Raw genomic sequence first — 20,714 nt, 5'->3', positions numbered from 1 at the left:
TGCGATTTTGTACAGGTTATAACATGTACAAAAATATTGTACATGTTATAACTTGTATAATGCAAAAATACAAGTTATAACATGTACAAAAGTACCTCGTACATGTTATAACCTGTACAAAATATTGCTTAAAAATGGTTTTAACTTGTACAAAATCGAAAAATAAGGATATGTTTCTATTATAGCAACAGATGTTATTGACCTCAATAATATTTTCATAACTTTTTTATTATTCCTTCATGTTAGTGTGTTTTGTCCTTTTTTGATACAGTTAATGTCCAGGGGTCGGTATTACGAAGCATTCCTAAGACTTGTCATAAGATATATCTTAGGACATGTCTTATGATCCTCTTATGACTATCTTTGGACATATCTTTATTTGATGAATTATAATTGTGAGTGTCCACTTTGAAGGCAAAAGTAAAATAATTTTATTCTAGTTGACACTAAAAGACATAAGAGGATAGCCAGGACTGATGTGTCTACAAATAAAATTGGGAATGGAAATGGGGTATGTGTCTAAAAGACAACAACCAGCCAATGGAGCAGACAACATCCAAAGGACACAAATACATGCTTTCAAAGTAGAGGATGTATATTTTAAACATCAAAATGACATTCGCCTCATGCAATGATCTTATAGTTTATAAACAAAATTGAGTTATAAATTTATATAAGTCATGCTGAAGGCCAAAAATGTTGAAGAGTAGATCCAAAGATATTGATAATGAAGCGTGGTCCAATGAAAACTATTTCAGCTCTCTCTTGCTTTTACAGAGTAAGCATATAGACATTGTTTTAGTATTTAGTTAGATATAGGAAGGTGTGATTGTTTTAGTCTTTGCATGCTATAAAACGAGAGGGAGGAGTATTACCCAAAATTATTAGGCATCATTCTTTAAATTTTTTGAAGAATTTAGTTTCTAGTATCTAATGTAATTGTCATTAAGGAAATGCAAGCTTTTAGTCAATAGTGTAGCACTTATTTAAGCCATGATGGACCATATAAAACATACAATCACATGAAAACACATTTTGCCAACATAAGTCATGAAATATATATTTCTGAAACTTTGTGATCATTGTCCTCTACAGAAAAAGACACCTTCAAGCCTATTTATTGTTGTTCTTTATGCATTGGTGAATTTAAAAGTATATTTTACTTCATTAAGATTTATCTTAAATTTTGTACAAGTTAAAACCATTTTTAAGCAATATTTTGTACAGGTTATAACATGTATGAGGTACTTTTGTACATGTTATAACTTGTATTTTTGCATTATACAAGTTATAACATGTACAATATTTTTGTACATATTATAACCTGTACAAAATTGCAACTTGTACACGACATATATATATATATATATATGTCCCTCGATAGTAGTTTATATTAACAATAAACGATTTAAACTGTTCAATTGTATATTTACTTTTATTTTGCCATAGATAGTTTGTGCAGATTTCATTTTGAACTGCCTAATAATATTTATATTACAAGTTACATTAATAATACATTATTTTCACAATAAGAAATGACCAACATATTTATATACCAAACACTAACTGGTACTCTAAAGAGTTTACCTAATCTTGAGTTGAGTTTTGTAGATTTCGGGTTGTTATCTCTTGGACACATTCCACATTTCCATTCTTTATACTAATAATACGTACCAGTATACAAATAATTTAATATCCTATAATATGTTTTTTTGTCTTGTGTTGAGGGAGCCTAAGCATTGGCATATATATCGTTTCCATAAAGATTATTGCATTATTTTATGCATTTGTTATAATATCAAAATAACACATAGGCAAGACGTAGGTATATATTATTCATTTACATGTCAATCAAAAAGTTTAAACATTATTACATAGGTCAGTTTTCAAAACATGAAAAACATCTTTATTTGGTGTTACTCAAAACATACGTTAACGGCCTGTTTTCAAACATACGTTAACCAGATGTTACTCAAAACATGCGTTTACCAGGTGTTTTTCCAAACATATGTAAACTACATGTTTTCAAACACATGTTTACCAGGTGTTTCTTAAAACATATGGTAAACATATGGTCAAACGTATGTTTCTCATATGTTTTGTAAACATGTGTTTCACATGCGTTCATCAACGCATGTTTACCACATGTTTTTCAAACATATGGGAAACGCATGGTTTCAAACACATGTTTACCACCTGTTACTCAAAACAGATGGTAAACATATGGTGAAACGCATGTTTACCATACGTTTTCAAAAACACCTGGTAAACATGCGTTGCAATTTTTCCTGTGTATCACGAAGGGAAGATAAATAAAACGAATTTCAATCATAGTCTTTTTCAAAAATGATGAACGGTTCTTTATATTGGTATGTAATCATTTTAAACGTTTCAAATTTATGAAATTATATACGTACATCAATGTTTTTGATACACCAATAACAAAAACTGAAGTATATTGAATTGATACATTTTGTACCTATTCAAATTTATATCAGAAACCTAAACTTAATTATAAAATAATCAACCTGTTAAAGGGAGACAATACTCGCATAACTTTTTCGAATTGGCACATAATACAACGGAATGTCACTCTTGCATACAAATGGCACATCAATATAATTAATTAACTGTGCAATCCCGCTCCACCTTCAATGATAATTCTAAATTATAAATATAACCAAAAGTTGTAAATCTATAGATAGTAAAGACTAATGAAATCTAACCCACTGTTAAAATATTTCTTTGCATTTTTTTTAAAACTTCCTCAGTAAAATGCTTGAGCCACTTGACTTTCATACCTCATAATTAACGTTTTTACACAATATTTAAATAAAGTAGCTAAAGATTATTCGCTTCTCAAAGTGTAAGACGCAATAAAAATCGTATGCTTGCACCATCTTACCCAAAAACAGATTTAATTAAGTTCTGAACATTTCGACATTTCTTCGTTAAAACCGGTTTCAAACAAATCACAAGTACGTGTTAAGATCCGACTAAATACCCATATCCCGATATCGTCAGGTTAATTTGCTAAATATAGGGTTTCCACCTATCATACAATTAACTCAAAAATATAAATAACACATAAATTGCTCATTCTTTAGTTTTCTATGTTTTGATTGTGTTCAAAGTAGCATTAAACATCAATCAAGCAAACTATATAAAAAAGAAGATGTGGTATGATTGCCAATGAGACAACTGTCCACAAGAGACCAAAATGACACAGACAGAACTATAGGTCACCGTACGGCCTTCAACAATGAACAAAGCCCATATCGCAAATTCAGCTATAAAAGGCCCCGATATGACAATGTAAAACAGTTCAAATGAGAAAACTAATGTTTATTTGTGGTTTTTGTTGTTGTTTATATATAAGCTATGGATTTGTAATTTTTTCATCAACTTATAAATAAATCATTATGCACATTGTATGGCCAGTCTCACTTTTATAAATAGTCTGCTTAGAGTATACAGAAGATATGTCAAAATGCATATACTGTTGTAAATTTTACCTTCTTTTTTTTTAATTGGTCAATTTATATATCACACTAACTTAATAAAATTCAATTGGTAAATATATTCAATTCAATTCAAATTGCAAAAAGATGTTAAATCTAGATTTTAAAAATGTTTTATTTAAAAATAAGACATTGAAAATTTATTACTATACATTTTATTATTCTTATATTTTGGATATTGTTTTAGCTTAATATACTTTTTCCAATTCTCAAGAAAAGAAAAAAAGAAAAAAAAGGAATTGATATTTTTTCCCCTATTTATCACTTCTTAAAGCCAGAGCTTGAGAAAGGCTCACTTATTGTACAGTTGGGATTCCAAAAGATTTTCTCTTTTTAGGTAAGGTTCAAGAAACGATCCTCCTGCAATCTCATTACAAATACCAGATCGGCAGGAGTGATTGATATAAGATTACTTACGATTATTTTATATTAAAGGGTCACAAAATAAACAACAAATGACCGACAAAAGTAAACACATCTTTTTACAAAATCTGTGAAATATTATACAAATATGTTGACTTAGACAACACGGTTAGTTTTCTAAATTCTTCGGTAAATCTGTTTACTTATGGTCCGTGTGAATCATCAACAAGATGTAAGATTAATGACACTGTCGTCTGATCAGGTGTTAAAATAACTAAAACGGAAAGTGTAACTATCGTACCAACTTTTCCCTCCGGATTCCATCATTGTTTTCTACATTTGCTCTCCTGCATGTGAAATCCTGATCAAATCGTAGTGATGATAATCGAAAGAAAAAATTTCGGGAAAACTGATTGCACCTGTTAATGTTTTTATAAACTGATTCAATATCAAAAGCATAGACTGTTTCAGTTGTGAAGATTCACTGTCAAAAGATCAAAGGGCTATAGAAATTAATAACTATTTCTTTTTTTCTCAACAATGACATTTTTGTTTTAAGAGATATTAATTAATATCTTTAGAACTTTATTAAATTTGGAATGTCCTATATATGTCTGACAGATAAAATTAAGCTTGGTAAGAACAGTTGGATTTAAGATTTTATGTAATGAACTGTCATAAACAGAAATATTACTTTTAACAGCACTGTCAGTGACTAGATATTTAATTTATCGTTAGATCTTTTAACAGGGCTTAAGCTAAGATTTCAACATAAAAAGTTAAAATAATTAAAAAAAAAATTTCTTTGCTTCAAAACATTTTCATTCTAGAATGGAATATTGGGTAATGCTTAAAGTCATTAGAATTAAGTCAGTTTGATTCAATTATGTCAAAATCAGCCCAAAACTTTGCTGATACATTTTTGACTTGCAAGACATTAATTTGACTTCATCTATATCCATATGCATGCAACCTTTGATTTAACTTTAGTTTTGACAAGATAATTCAGCATGTGCTCAACAAGATCAGTTATTGAATAGAATGTCAGACTAAAGTACAATAAATGTGTTTTCTCTCTTATAATATGACATCCAATAGAAAAACACTGTTAGGCCAACATTAAAAATATCTTTGTTTCCCCTCCCCGACAGAGGTTATCAGGGTATGGGTAGGTAGGTTACAGCAAATTATTTTATTTTATTTCTTGATATAATTTTTTCTATATTGAATTTTTACAAAATTCAACAGGTATAAGATAAGTCAAGAAAAGTGGCGATTTTACCAGGTCGGTCGGGGGAGGGGAAACAAACAATATTTCATTTTTGGCCTTATGCTATTGCATGTGCTATCAATATCTATCTATTGTGGATTAATTATTATTTGTTGGATACCAATTTTCATGGTTTTCATGGGTACAGGTAAACCTCGTAATTAAATGTTAAACAAATGACAAAATTTCTCTATTAGGTTTGTATGCAGACCACAGCAAAACAACGAAATTAAATATCCAGGAACATACAAGTTTTCTGATATCCACGAAAATTGGTACCCGCCAAAATGATTCATGTTTAAACTAGGGTCACATGCCAGTCTGCCATCTTAGAAAGTCATGTGAACCATTAATTAATGTCTATTAATTTTTTTTCGTGGGTATCAATTTTTAGTGGATTGAGTAAAACTTGCAATTTCTTAGATATTGGATTTCTTGGTTTTGCAAATTTCTGCATACAAAGCATATAGAAAATGTGTACTTAGTTGAATATTTGAATTTGTGAAATAAATGTACCCAAGAAATAAACGAAAATTGGTATCCAAGAAGATCAGAAAACATGATATCTATAATACTAAAATTACGAGGTCCAATTTGTCAGCCGTCATCACGTAAAAACGATGAATCAAAGAATTCAACTTTATATATAACTATAATATAGTACAAAGGTGTAGATTAAAAATTACACCACTCCAGGCCGTTTTGTTTTCCACGTAATTAATATTGCCAATAATTAAGAAGTTCCAGGTTGAGTCCGATACCGATACCAATAGTATATTCACCTGTTACATATTACCTTATTTGTACGTTCCGCATCTGACAGGCGCACCACCAAACGGTGTATTCAGGATTAATATGCTATATACACGGGTCATATTCACAGGGTTGACACTACTAGATTGTCAAATTGTTACCTATTGTAGCATTTTAATCAGGTAAACTTTCTAAGATAACAATACGAATACTAAAGATCTGGACTAAAATAAGGCGTATAGGTACAGTTTTCAATTTGTTAGCGGGCATGATGTAAAACAGCGAATCAAAGAATTCAACTTTATAACTAATATAGGACAATGCTGTTGATTAAAAAATATTCCATTCCAGAACCTTTTGTTTTCCAACTAATTTATATAACCAACAATTGATAAGTTCCAGTTCGACGGATTCAAACAGAAAGATTTGAAAGCAGAGAAAACTGCGTATCTTATAATCGGCATGACTTTATCAGATGACAATACTAATATCAAAATAAGGCTTGCGCATAGTTATATACTTTAATTCAGTCACGGACCCGCGATATCACGGGTGTGTTCTAGTGTAGTTTAAAGCTAGGGGAAAAAAGACCACAGGATAATGACATTTACAACCAGACAGAGAAAAGACTAACATTTTCCATCTACGGACCAACTTGGCTCAACATATGCTTTATAAAAGTAATATAGACCTCAAGTTGGCTCCACATATGCTTTATAAAAGTAATATAGACCTTTCAAGCCAAAATTTATTGCCTAGCCCAAAATTTAGTAAACTATAGACTACGGCATCTAGGGACCAACTTGGCTCCACATATGCTTTATGAAAGTAATATAGACCTTTCAAGCCGAAATTTAGTTGCCTAGCCCAAAATTTAGTAAACTAGACTACAGGGCCCTTCTAATTGTTTTCCCTGCTAAACATTTTGGTCACATGATCTAGTGATATAAACTTCCCGTTTCAAGCTTCTAACTAGGAAGCCAAAATCTGTTAAGGGATGGTGACAGAAAGAGGCCAGAATATAAAATATCTTTATGAAGTGCATTATGGAGATAATCACCTAATAGACAGCTACCAGTAGACATATCTAATTATCTTTAATTATGTTCATGTTTAATTAGACAAAACCAATGCAAATTCATCTTAAAACCATGGTGAGAAAAAAGAAGTCAAAATTACCAATAGTTTTTATTGGTATGACAAAAAACAAGATAGTTATGTCCATAACCACAGAGTTGTACAAAGGGAGATAATCAACAAATTAATTTAATGATTTCCCTACCAAATCATTGAAGTTATTGAATATTATATAACTAAACTTAGGTTATAACTCAAGTTTTCTTACTATATAAGATAAAGGATATAGGTCTAAATGCATTGTTTTATAATTTATAATATAATATTCAACATTACTTTAGGTGTCAGACCACCAATTAAAAATCCCTATCTGTTCAACCAAATTTTGCAATTTTTACAACTTTCTAAATATTTTACCTTTAATTAAAAATTAAACTTTATAGAAACCAGGTATATCTTGAATTGTACATGTATCACCTTTCTACATGCCAATTTTCAACCTACCTTTAAAGACTTATAAGAAAAATCTGAATTTCAAAACAAAGGTACTCCAACCAAAAACAAACCCTGGAAATCTTAAATTGGTACATGTATACTATGGAGCGCATTGATCCTGAATTTCAAATGCAAACTCATAGACAATTGAATTTGGGCTCAAAGTGGTCTAATTATATTTCTCTTTCACCAAAAGATTCATTTCTGCATATTTGTTTGTTAGTTTAGCTAAACAATGACATCAAAAGCACGATTTTGTGTCAGAGTAGGGCTTCTTTTACATATATTCTAAATTGGAGGGAGTAAGTATTTGGCTATCTAACACCTTTTGTTGTTGTCTTGATTTAATTGTCTTTGCCTGATTGTTTTCAAGATTTGAATATTGGTAAACTACTGTGGCATTAATATATCTAGTTCAGCATTTTAACCAGGCCCATAGTTTTATCTTAATGCTTGACACTTGTTCCTTTTATATTCATTGTACATTATATAGGGAACCACGATTCACTACCAAAAGTGTTATTCAAGTTTAAGTGGAGGCTTATAAAAAAGCTTATCAGAAAAAGCCAAAACACACAATGTTTATGAAGTTTTTGTCTTAATTAAATTGAAAATGATGCCTCACTACAATCAGATTAAAGAACTTTTATGTGTTTCGTTTGGTGCTTGGATGATTGAAATGCCAACAAGTTTATAAAATTTTGGATAATACTAATAAAGATTTATTAATTAAAGTTTCTAAGCCTAGCTGAGTTCTAAGAAACTTCCAAAGAGTTACACTGAGCCAGTCATGTTGACTCTCGTTTAAATTATTTACATTGTCATTTCGGGTCCTTTTATTGTGGACTATGTGGTATGGACGTTGCTCATTGTTGAAGGCTGTACAGTAACCATTAGTTGTTAATTTCTGTGTCATTTGGTCTCTTGTGGAGAGTTGTTTCATTGGCAATCATACATCATCTTCTTTTTTTATATCTTATTGTTCCACAAATTTCCTACCTATTTTATTAATAAATCTAGAACTAGTTTAAAGATTTTGCTTGCATTGGCTTATTTTGTTACATATGTTTTATCATTTACCCACCTGTCTATCATCAGAACATTATTTCCTACAGGCAGCAACACATTATACCATTGTGTTATTCTTGCAGACATAATATTACACTGAAAACACAAAGCCTACAAAATAAAATACAACTTTCTTAATATTTAATATACAATCTATATTATAGATCTGATCTATATTATAGATCTATATAAGCATTTTTCTTACTGCCTTTAAGTAAAGGTATAGTTTTAAACATTCAAATCCCCTGTTGATGATTAAGATTTTCATTCATAACTGTATTATAAATCTTGAGACTAGGAAGAAGGCTTGAGTTATCTCCCCTACCATACTGTATCTGCTAATGATAAATTATTTCAGGAATGTCATGGCAACTGCTTCTGTATCTGATTAACATAATGAGAAAACTTTTACTGGAATCAAGTCATGGCCAGGTAAGATGATATTAGTGTTGATCAAGTATTGTATAACCTTTACAATGTTCATTCTTTGATGCAACATTCCTCCACAAATAATCCTCATCCTACCCAGTAATTAAAAGCAAGTTGAAACTATGTATTTAATATATATTATTTACTATTATTAGGAAGGGTGTCAAAGTCAAAGTTAAGAAAATACTTATTTTATGATCATAAAAATTCTTCATAAATGAAAGGTTCATAAAGAATTCAGCTATTAACTGTTATGTATGATCAGAGGCCTCTTTATCTCATATTTTTTTATTTTTTTTTATAAATTTCATCCTCACTTATTAACTTAGCTCTAAAGTTTTTTAGTTTGTTGTTTAACAAATTTGTAATCGGAAAGGTTAATTTGGGTTGGTAATTTCAAGAACATAAAGATCTCAGAATACAGTAACTGATTTAATAAAATAGATTTAATTATGAGTGCTGTAAAAACAAACTATTTTTAGATCACAAAACACAGCAATTGATGTGCAATCAGTGATGTTTATGTATTTTTGTAACAGCCACTATGTTCTGTCAGTTTAATACTTTGTTCCGGCGGAACTTTTCAACTAGTTGTTTTATTCTGAGTGCAGTCGAAAAGTTCCGGTAAAAAGTAGCTAGTTGAAAAGTCCCGGAACAATGTAGCTTGTTGAATAGTTCTGGCAAAACAGAACAACTAGTTACATCGTTCCGAATATACCCTATTTCGTCCTTTTTGTAGAAAGAGGGAGAAGAATGAGTATCAGTATATAAGAGCAAATCATTAATTTACAAGAATACCCAACGCACTGAAACAGTTTCTTTGGGGACAAATATGAAAAAAGGGGCATGGAACTTTATTTTTGGGGAAATAATGAAAATGTATTTAAATTTTGATGTACTGAGGGGGAAAAACAAACTCCCCCAGCAAAATTCAAGTTGAATTTCATAGCTCACATAAAATGGAATAAGTTGCATTATCATGCAAATTTAGTATTTATAGTAACCTCAAGAGAGGGAAGAATACCCCCCTCCTCATGTGGGTCTTTGCATCACTTCTCCAAATGAATCTTGTGACTGGTTGATAAGTTCTGTTGGAACTTTTGGGCTATTTTGTTAGTTCCGGTTTTAACTTATTTGCCAAAGAGGAACTTTGTGGCTAGTTCTGAGTTGATCAGTTCCTTTTGATTTTTTTAATCAGTATCTTGGTTTCCCTTTGAAAGGTTCAAATATAATATGTTGCGCTTTTACTTTGCATCAATTCTCCAAATGGAACTTTCTGCCTGGTTGATAAGTTCCATTGGAACTTTTGTCCTAGTTTTGACTAATTTGGCAAAAAGGAACTTTGTAACAAGTTGATATGTTCCGTTGGCCTTTTTAAATAGTCACTTTGTTCCGGTGGAACTTTTAAACCAGGGGAAGAACAAAGTAACTAGTTAATAAGTTCCTCCGGAACTATTCGGCTAGTTTGTTCTTCTGCCCAAAACTTTCCAACGTTGGAACAAAAGAGCATTAACATTTAGTTTAAACAATATTTTATTTAAAAAGTGCATGAAATATAATTATACAATATAAATACAGGGATTCGGAAACAAGAAAAACTTATATAAATCTGTCTCCCTTACATTACATAACATAGCATTAACATTTACATGCTTTCTGAGAAGGTAGATAGCCTTGCAGATATTTTTTATTTTATTTCAGTGAAATTTGATCTGTTGGGACTGCAGGAATAAGAAAATAGACCTAACTAATTTCTGTTCATTTCTGAAGTTTGAAAAATTAAGTCAGCAGATCCATAAAATTAAAAACTATGTTCTTACAAACTTAAATCTTTGGTAAAAAACAATTTATAAAAAAATAAATAAAAAAGCTTTGAGCAACTCAAGTCACAAGCACTTGTTTCTGTCAATATGGGGTTTACTATTCTTAAACCCATACATGAAAGTGATTTTTTTCAAACGGGTATGGATAGTAAACCCCATAGTGCCTGTGCCTCAAGTATATAACTGATCATAACTGTATAAAATAAATTAATTTTGAGAAATGTATGAATAAAGTTAAGGTTTATGTACCCTTCTGTAGCCATTTTTGTACGAACTTTTCAAACTTCAATTGTATCAAAACTACAGATATAATGAATAATAGAGATAGGCCATTTTGTACATATTCCAAGGGGAAACTTGATGCAAAGCATTATTTTTTACTGTTCCATTTCATTTAATAGAAAAAGAGGACTTTGTGGCAAATAAATCAAGATTTTTATAGAAAATCCACAGCCTTTATCCTTGTACTCTCATATTTGGCAATTGGATGACTGATAGATATAGGATTATTGCATGCAGTGCTAGCATTGATTTCCTTAAAACAAGTTTATAAATGTAGTTATTGGTTAAGACGAGTATAAATATGGCCAAAATCAAGTATACCTTTTAAGGTGCGCTTGACTTTAGTGACTCAGCACGAGGTGTTTTGGAATTTACAGGTTACTTAGAACTTTTTGTAAAAAATAAACACTAGAACATCATAGAAAATCAAGTGAGTAATTTATGTTTCAAATTTTATAACAAAAATCTTTGTATTAAAGGCTGTGGATTTTCTATAAAAATCTTGATTTATTTGCCACAAAGTCCTCTTTTTCTACCAAATGCAATGAAACAGTAAAAAATAATGCTTTACATCAAGTTTCCCCTTGGAACATGTACTAAATGGCCTATCTCTATTATTTATTATATCTTTAGTTTTGATACAATTGAGGTTTGAAAAATTCGTACAAAAATGGCTACAGAAGGGTACATAAACCTTAATAAATACTTAGTTGCATAATTAGTCCTCAAAATGACTAATAAAATGTGTGGATCAGAACTTTTCTTGATTTACCTTCATCAGGAACATAACAATACCATGTGGATTATAAACTGATAAAGACGATAAAAAATTAAAAACACATACGAGAAAGATGGAACAGCCAATCTAAAGAGATATCAACCCAGGTTTAAATTTTGTAATCATGCTGTAAATAAATGGACAGGTTATAGAAGACCCCAATTTAATGGGAATTATACCCCACACCCTTTTTTCACCCAAAATATCAAATGGTCGCAAAACACTTTCAGTCATCCCCTTAGTTCATGTCGTGCAAGAAAATTAGACAATTTACCTGCTTTATAGATAAACAATTCAAAATAGAAAGTTTGTGAATTCCAAATGACTGGCTGGTGTAGAAAATAACTTGCACTTTGACTTTCCATGTGTGAAAAAATGCGTATAGTAAAGTGTTCATTTTACCCTATGTACTATAATCGAACACACCGTCAGATGCGACTTAAGGTTCATGTGGACCCTTTGGCTAAAATGGACGTATTTTCACCTCAAAATTTACCTGCGCATCTGTAAAAATGTTAAGGCATGACATGCCCTAGATAAATAGAATTCAAATGCATTGTATGATTCAGAAAATTCATAACTTAACTGGATTTTGTTGTGCACTTTTTTCGTCTCTGCAGAAGCTGATAAAATTAACAAACAGTTGAGTTTTACTTGATATGGTCCATTCAGGTACACAGTTTAAATCACCAATTATTGTCAGGTATATATTGTCTATGTCAATCAGTACAGCTCACTTCAATTATTATCTGTGGGAAGTTCTAAAACCTGTTTCACAACTTAATTTATTTTGGCACCTTCTGGAGAAATGAAAAAAAGTGAACTGCAAAATCCTGGTAAGTTTTTATTTTTCTTAAAAATAAAACATATTTGAAATTTATTTATCTAGGGCATGCTATGCCTAAAAAAATACAGATGGGCAGGTTTGTCTGTGAAATTAGGGGCGTTTTATCAAAAGGGTCCACATGAACCTTAAAAACAACTTATACAACAACAAAAAACACAATTGCCATGACAAAAACAAGAACTTTTATGACAATAGTATTCTACTTCCTTATTTATATATCATTGTTAACTTAATAAAAAGGCAGTATTAATCACGGGAGTACACATATATTCTTTCAGGGGCGGATCCAGACATTCAAACAGGGCCGTAACTACATTGAGGCAAATGAGGCAAATGCCTCATGCTTGAAATTTCCAAAAAAAAAAAAAACTGAAACAAAAAGATTGTCAAATTGTTTTGACGGAAAGTGTCTTGCAAGAAGCCAGTTCTCTTCACTCTCTGGTGTAACTCCTTCATGTTTTTCGTGATCCATGTTTCTATTTTACTTTTAGTTATCAGAGTTGATGGTCTATTGTTTGTACTTCTATGTCCCGGGTTTGTCTTTTGTTAATTTATTGTCCTACTTAATGACTATAGTCTGAGTGTTGATTTTCATTTGTAAACGTGTGGTTTTGCAATGTTGCATAGATATGTCCTATTTTCGGATTATCAAAACCCGATAATCTAATTCAAAGTAAGTTGAGATATTATTTCCTGTGAATCGCCTTATTGAATATTTCTGATGCTATCGGAAATCTGCAAACTTATAATACATAATAATATTTCTGTGTCCGCGTGTCCGGACACAAAATGAATGCCAACTATATTTTGCAACGAAACCTTGCCACTAATGATGTTGCATGCCAACCGATGTCCAGACAATGTGCGAGAAAATATTTTAAGAATATTCAATATAATATACGATGCTACAAGACACAGAAATGAATCGTCGTTTCTGTATGGAGAATTGAACTTGATATCAAAGAGAACAAAACTGGCTTTTTTCGTAGATAAAACTAGAAGGCTGACATGGTTTAAATTGAAATATGGTCACCAATTTCACAGTATCAAAAAAACTGAAAAAAAACTAACAACAATGTATTGCCATATGACCTTTTACATTGAAGGGTTACCCTTGCATTAAGTCATGTTCAGACTCTTTTAACAGAAATAAAGGAATATTGAGTACACGTGCACGGAACCTAATCGCACACAAAGTCAATGTATAGAAAAATACGAAATTATGATCAATTGTTAAAGTTTAATTACTGTTTTTCATCTTGATAGTCTCCAACAATAAAAGAATCATTAATATCGTAAAACAAGGTCAAGATGGTCCCTAGTGTCGACTTTAACAGTACTAGTACTTAAAGTATAATACTGCACTGTCACTATATTTAAATCTAGTCATAAAAAAATCACCAAAGTCTAAGTACAATACAAGACAAGAACAGACAGACAGATTCGGTATTATAAGGATTATGAGAATTACGATTTTTGCTTTATCCATCATATATATATCGATCTTTTTTTAATGTTATCCCTAAAACCTAAAAATCTTAAAATACAATGAATTTTTATACGACCCCAAAAAAATTTTGGGATCGTATAATGGTATGATGTCGTCGTCTGCGTCGTCTGCGTCGTCGTCGTCCGAAGACACATTGGTTTCCGGATAACAACTTTAGTTTACGTAAATAGATCTTCTTGAAATTGTTTCAGAAGTTTCAATACCACAAAAGGAAGGTTGGGATTGATTTTGGGGATGATGGTCCCAACCGATTAGGAATTAGGGTGCCAAAAGGGGCCCAAAAGAAGCATTTTTCTAGTACAGGATAATAACTTGTGTAGAAGTATTTCAATTGCTCTGAAATCATAACGCAATGTTTAAAACCACAAGTATTTGGATTCATTTTAGGGGTTATGGGGCCAAAGTTTAGGAATTAAGAGCCAAAAAGGGGTCAAAACAAGCATTTTTTTCTAGTTTCAAGACAATAACTTATGTGTAATTGTATGGATCTCTCTGAAATTGTACCACAATGTACCATATAACAAAGGGGAGGCTGGGATTAAGTTTTGGGTTAATTGCCCAAAATATGTAGGAATTAGGGGCAAAAAAGAAGCATATGTTTCTAGTTTCCAAACAATCATGACAATAACTTGTGTTTAAGTGTATGGATCTCTCTGAAATTGTACTACAAGGTTCAATACGGCAATGGAAAGCATGGGATTGAGTTTAAGGGTTATTGCTCCAAGGGGGTTTCAAAAAGCTGGGGGGGGGGGATTTTTTGTTTACCATTTTTTGAAGAGCTTCCTTTTTTTCTATTTTTTTTTAAATTTCGAATTTTGAAAAGTTTCAAGAAGAAATCTTCAATTGCACAGTATTGTGCAATAGATTTGTTAAATCTTTGACCACATTAATTTTATGACAAAAACCTATATTATGTCAAAAATTTGATCACAATCCAAATTTAGACAGAATCAAGCTTGAATATTGTGACCAAATTTGCCCCAAATGTTCAGGGTTCAACCACTGGGGTCGTATAAAGCTGCGCCCTGCGGAGCACCTGATTGATATTGCTATGAGACCAGAATATTGTTGAAAAAATAGCTCAGAATGCACGATTTTGCATTATTTTTCTCAGAGCGTCTGGGGGCCTTCAGCCCCCCCCCCCCCCCCGACCCCTCGCAAAAATGTTTTGTCTCACTTTTAAAAGAGGCTAGTTACGGCCCTGTCAAATGCATTGATCGTCCAAAAAATAGGGGGGTTCCCCGTTTTTCATGATGTTGAAAATTTCAATAGTCGGCATACAATTTAAGAATAATATCTATTACATAATACATTTTATTTTTTTCAGTGTTCTTGACAGTGTAAAAAACAACAACATTCCCATCTTAAAAGTTCTACTGAAGGTTCCACAAAGTATCAAGAAAAACGACCTTGACCTTGGTTTGTTGCAGGCTGCCAAATTGGGCCATACTGAGTGTGTTAGTTGTATCCTAGCTACAAAGTATGTGTGTCAAGATATTTCAGACTCCCATGGCAATACACCACTCTTTCTATCAGTCCAAGCTGATAAATCTGAAGTAGTGAAATTACTTGTGACTGATAATGGCGATTCAATAAACACAAAGGGTGTCGGGAAATGCTCACCGTTGCACGTTGCAGCAAAACTTGGAAATGAAGAATGCCTTGACATATTAATCATTAATGGCGCTAACCTAAATTCCAGAGATTCTGTTGGAAATACTCCATTAATTCTTGCGGCAAAACACAGCCATCTTTTGATAATACAGAAACTCTTAAACGTAAAATGTGATATAAATGCAAAGAACAATGATGGTTGGACAGCACTACACTACTGCAGCCGTAAGGCCATGGGAGTGGACATTTTGTTAGAGGCCGGGGCAGATGTAAATATAGCAGATAGAGACAACATAACGCCACTTCTCATGGCGGCAACAGAAGGTTTCGATCGTGTTGTCAAAACTTTAATAAAAGCTGGTTGCCAGGTTAATATGGCAAGTAAACTTTCAAATAAGACGGCACTCCACGTTTTAACATACAAAGGACATACAGACTGTGTTGGAAATCTGATTGAAGCAGGCGCTGATGTGAACATTTATGATTTCGAATATCATACACCTCTATGGTACGCTATTAAGAATAAACAGAATGAAATTGCTAAGTTTTTACTTCGAGCTAACTGCATAGTGGATACATTCCAATGTGCTGGACACATCCCGATAGAAGAATGTCCCATTACGCTAGCACTTTCATTGGATGCAGTAGACATAATAAAACTATTTATTCTAACAGGATACGATAAAGCTCACATGAAATCAGCACTTCAGAAAGACGAAGGGCGGTTAAAACTAAAGCAGTTTGACATTGATCATTGGTTCGATCGTGCAAATGACATTAGGAGTTTAAAGCACACGTGTAGAATGTGGATTAGACATCATTTAGGTAACTCGTTCTATCACAATGTTATGGAGTTACCCATTCCACAAGTCATGAGAGATTTTATATTTATGAAAGAAATTGATGAAGATCATTAAATAGGATGCCTGACAAAGAAAAAACATCATCAATTCTTTCTGTTGCCAACTTCCTGATTACTAAGTTGACTTAATAAATCATCAAAACTACATCTTAGATAGTTGGTTTTCTTCAATCAAATATTTCGGCATATTATAAAGATCTGACTTATATTCATATTTCTTTATTGAACTTTTAATGCTCTTTTCTAAAGGTTCATTCCTGCGAGTGGACAGGGACGGATCCAGCCATTTTAAAAAGGGGGATCCCAACCCAGGATTAAAGGGGGTAGTTCCAACCACATGTGCCAATTCAAATGCATTGATCGTCCAAAAAAAGGGGGTTCCGACCGCGGGATCCGCAACTGAGTAGGAATATTTCTTTTGCAATTTGTCGCACGGAAAAAAATCATGTCCTGGAAATGCTGGTCCTTGTTCCTTTAGACCAAGCATCAATTCGTTATCTTTGTTTACATTCAAAGCAGTTAAAAGCGTGGGTTTGGGGTCCATGACAATTCTTATTTCATCCAAAGCTGAAATCATACAAACAGGACTTTTCTTTTCAGAAAATATGTTAGTAAAAATAACTTCGTCATTCATGTTCAATGTAAAAATGTGCCCCTCTACTTGCCGACATATTTCTTCATTATTATGAGGCTGAGTTCATAAATTATGAGGCTGAGTTCATAAGGACTTCTTAGGAAGAAAGATAAGAAGTTAGCAAAATCTTTTTACTCTACTTGAACGCATCTATCCCATCAAACTAGAGATAAAGGATACTACAGATACAGTTAAGTCGGCCACATATCTTGACTAACTTTTAGAAATTGACAATGAGGGTCGATTGAAACAATTTTTACGACAAAAGAGATCATTTCAGCTTTCCAATTGTGAACTTTCCATTTCTAAGTAGCACCATTCCAGCAGCACCTGCATACGGGGTATATAGCTACCAATTGATACGGTATTCCCGTGCTTATATTTCCTATCATGATTTTCTTGTTAGAGGGTTGCTGATCACAAGGAAGCTATTAAACCAAGAGTTCCAAATGGTGAATTTGAAATCATCCCTTCGTAAATTTTACGGACGCCATCACGAGTTGGTTGACCGTATTGTAATAACCGTTTCACAGATGATACCGGATTTGATTCTTATACATCGTAACAACAATCTCCTTCCCAAACTCCCCGGCAGTTCCAATTCCGATCCGCATACGGGTCCGCATACTACTCTACACTAATCACTGCCTTCGGCTTTTTTCGTTACGCGCTCTTCAAGCGGTTTGACCCGGATTGACCTTTTGTTGTTACTGAAAAAATTATTGCTGAACTTTGCAAAATGAGGATAATTGTTATCAACTTTACCAGTTATTATGAATAAAAACACTAACTGTAAGTAAAATGCACTCAATCCAAATAATTTTACAAAATGAAAAGTTTGCAAATTTCTGTATCGTTAGGTCGAAGTATTCAATTCTGGCATGAAAACTCGATCGACTTTGTTGCATATTGCGATTAAAAAAAAACTTCGTCAATGAAGAAACTTACCAATCTGAATTTTGATGGAGTAAGGAAAATAGTTCCGGAACGGAAACGATCACTGTCCGGAGTTAGTCTCCTTCCCTTTTATGAATGTGACGTACATTCCCTTTTATGAATGTGAGTCTGACGTACCGAATAAGACTATTTACCGGATTTGTTATAACACGAGTAGCAAGACGGGTGCCATATGTGGAGCAGGATCTGCTTACCCTTCCGGAGTACCTGCGATTACCCCTAGTTTTGGTGGGGTTCGTGTTGCTTATTCTTTAGTTTTATATGTCGTGTCATGTGTACTATTGTTTGTCTGTTTGTCTTTTTCAGTTTTAGCCATGGCGTTGTCAGTTTATTTTCGATTTATGAGTTTGACTGTCCTCTGGAATCTTTCGTCCCTCTTTTAAACATTGGAAGAGGATAAGTTTGTACTGTTGTAGTACCTTAAATGATTCTTTCAATATCTTCCCTTGTTAATAAATACGCATTATGTTAGTTTAACGTTGTAGAGAATGTAAACAATATCATCACTTGAACATGACTAGTATGAAACTATTGGAACGCTTTGAGAACATTTCAATTTTCCAACTTTTTCTTTGCAGGCCCTACACATACATACATCGAATTCCTCACCTTTCCATTTAGCCAATGGTACGTTACAAACGTGGCAGTACTTATGCCTTTCTGGTACTGACTTATTCATTCATTGAGGTTATCTCAGGTTTGGTAGTGTTTCTTTTGATATAATTCGTTTGATTTTGTTAGTGAATTTCCCTTTTTTTTAAATTACATTTGCCTTGGAGGTCGGTTCTTTTTGTTATAATTTTTTTTTACTTTCTCACTCTACTTGAAAACATTACATACATACATGTTTAAGGAAACTTTCAAAATTTTATCACAAAATTTCATTAGTATTTTTAGTTAGAATTCGAGATTTTTATCTTTAAATGTCATATGAAAGGAAAACCCGGAAAATTTGTCAAATGTGATTCAAATGAAAGTGAAGATTTTATGTATAATATAACCCAACATATATACTTCGCTCATAAAAAGCATTTAGAATTTACATTTTGTATCCCAATGCCTTTAACAGCTACATGTACTGGTTAATAACTTTTTGATTAATTTTTATTTAACATGTTAAAATTTTCAAACACTATTTTTAAGCTATTGATTTTTTGTTATTTTACTTTTAAAGTATATGATATAGACTCTAATATGGAATTTGAAGTAGTATTTGAAAACTTTTTAAATTCTTACACTCTGAAACAAATATACGAAAATTGTTTCATTTATTCTTAACACATGAACTTTTAAACAAAGCATTTGTGGTAGTTTGTTTAAAAGTTCATTTTAAAAAGAAATCAACACAAACTGGAACACAAAATACAATTTTTCTGTTTTAAAAATATTGCAGTAGTTCTCTACAAGATTTTATTTGTTATAGTTTATAAATTTAGGTAAATAGAAAATAAGTAGACCTAGCCCTAAAAAGATGGGATTAAGAATAAATGATACACAAATCTTACATGTAAAATTAATAACCGACCTGAGATGTACAAACAAGCTAACATTTTAACTCTGACTATAGGACCAACAATTTTCGTATATTTGTTTCAGAGTGTAAGAATTTAAAAAGTTTTCAAATACTACTTCAAATTCCATATTAGAGTCTATATCATATACTTTAAAAGTAAAATAACAAAAAATCAATAGCTTAAAAATAGTGTTTGAAATTTTAACAAGTTAAATAAAAATTAATTAAAAAGTTATTAACCAGTACATGTAGCTGTTAAAGGCATTGGGATACAAAATGTAAATTCTAAATGTATGTGTAAAAATTTTGAGTCGATGGACATTGCTGAATAACATTAATAAATTCTGATTAGCTTAAATCCTAGGCAATAAGCTAACGCCTAGGCAGTAAGTCTATTGCCTAAATGATGTTAGGCATTAGTCTTAAATCCTAAAAATGTGTGCAGGCATTAAGCTTAATGCCTAAAATATAAACGAGTGTAAATAAAAGACATTTATTCATTTAAATACAAATATATTTGTTACATAATAACATTTTGACAACTGGGGCCTGTTTATCGAAGCTGTCCTAAGATCTGTCTTATAAGATATTCTTTTTTTGTTGGGCTTTATATTGTTTTCTATGTTGTTTCTTGTGTACTATTATTTGTCTGTTTAGCCATTTTTAGCCATAGTGTTGTCAGTTTATTTCGATTTATGAGTGTGACTATTCCTCTGGTATTTTTCGCCCCTCTTTTTATGATTATCTTAACTAGAATGTCCTAGGTATTGGCGTAAAAGAAAATAGCAAATGAAAAATATGAAATATTGTATCAATTTAACAAACAATTTTAATTAAAAAAAACGATTAATTATTAAAACATAATTATTAGCATTAAGGATGTATTCTTCTGACCTTTCAGTTTAAAAAAAAGTTTAA

The 20,714-nt window shown here is 31.9% G+C and overlaps 1 protein-coding gene across 1 annotated transcript; it reads left to right on the top strand.

The window, feature by feature from the left end:
* Positions 1-8,879: 8,879 nt before the first annotated feature.
* On the top strand, positions 8,880-16,839 carry LOC143048940 (ankyrin repeat and SOCS box protein 16-like). Its single transcript, XM_076222790.1, has 2 exons — positions 8,880-8,979; positions 15,544-16,839. Exons 1-2 carry the CDS (start codon positions 8,972-8,974, stop codon positions 16,745-16,747), a joined length of 1,212 nt encoding a protein of 403 aa, XP_076078905.1. The 5' UTR covers positions 8,880-8,971; the 3' UTR covers positions 16,748-16,839.
* Positions 16,840-20,714: the final 3,875 nt, after the last annotated feature.

The sequence above is a fragment of the Mytilus galloprovincialis genome, chromosome 10, assembly GCF_965363235.1.
Source record: "Mytilus galloprovincialis chromosome 10, xbMytGall1.hap1.1, whole genome shotgun sequence".
Taxonomy (NCBI): domain Eukaryota; kingdom Metazoa; phylum Mollusca; class Bivalvia; order Mytilida; family Mytilidae; genus Mytilus; species Mytilus galloprovincialis.
The sequence above is the reverse complement of the archived record's forward strand: the minus strand, read 5'-3'. Positions and strand labels throughout refer to the sequence as shown.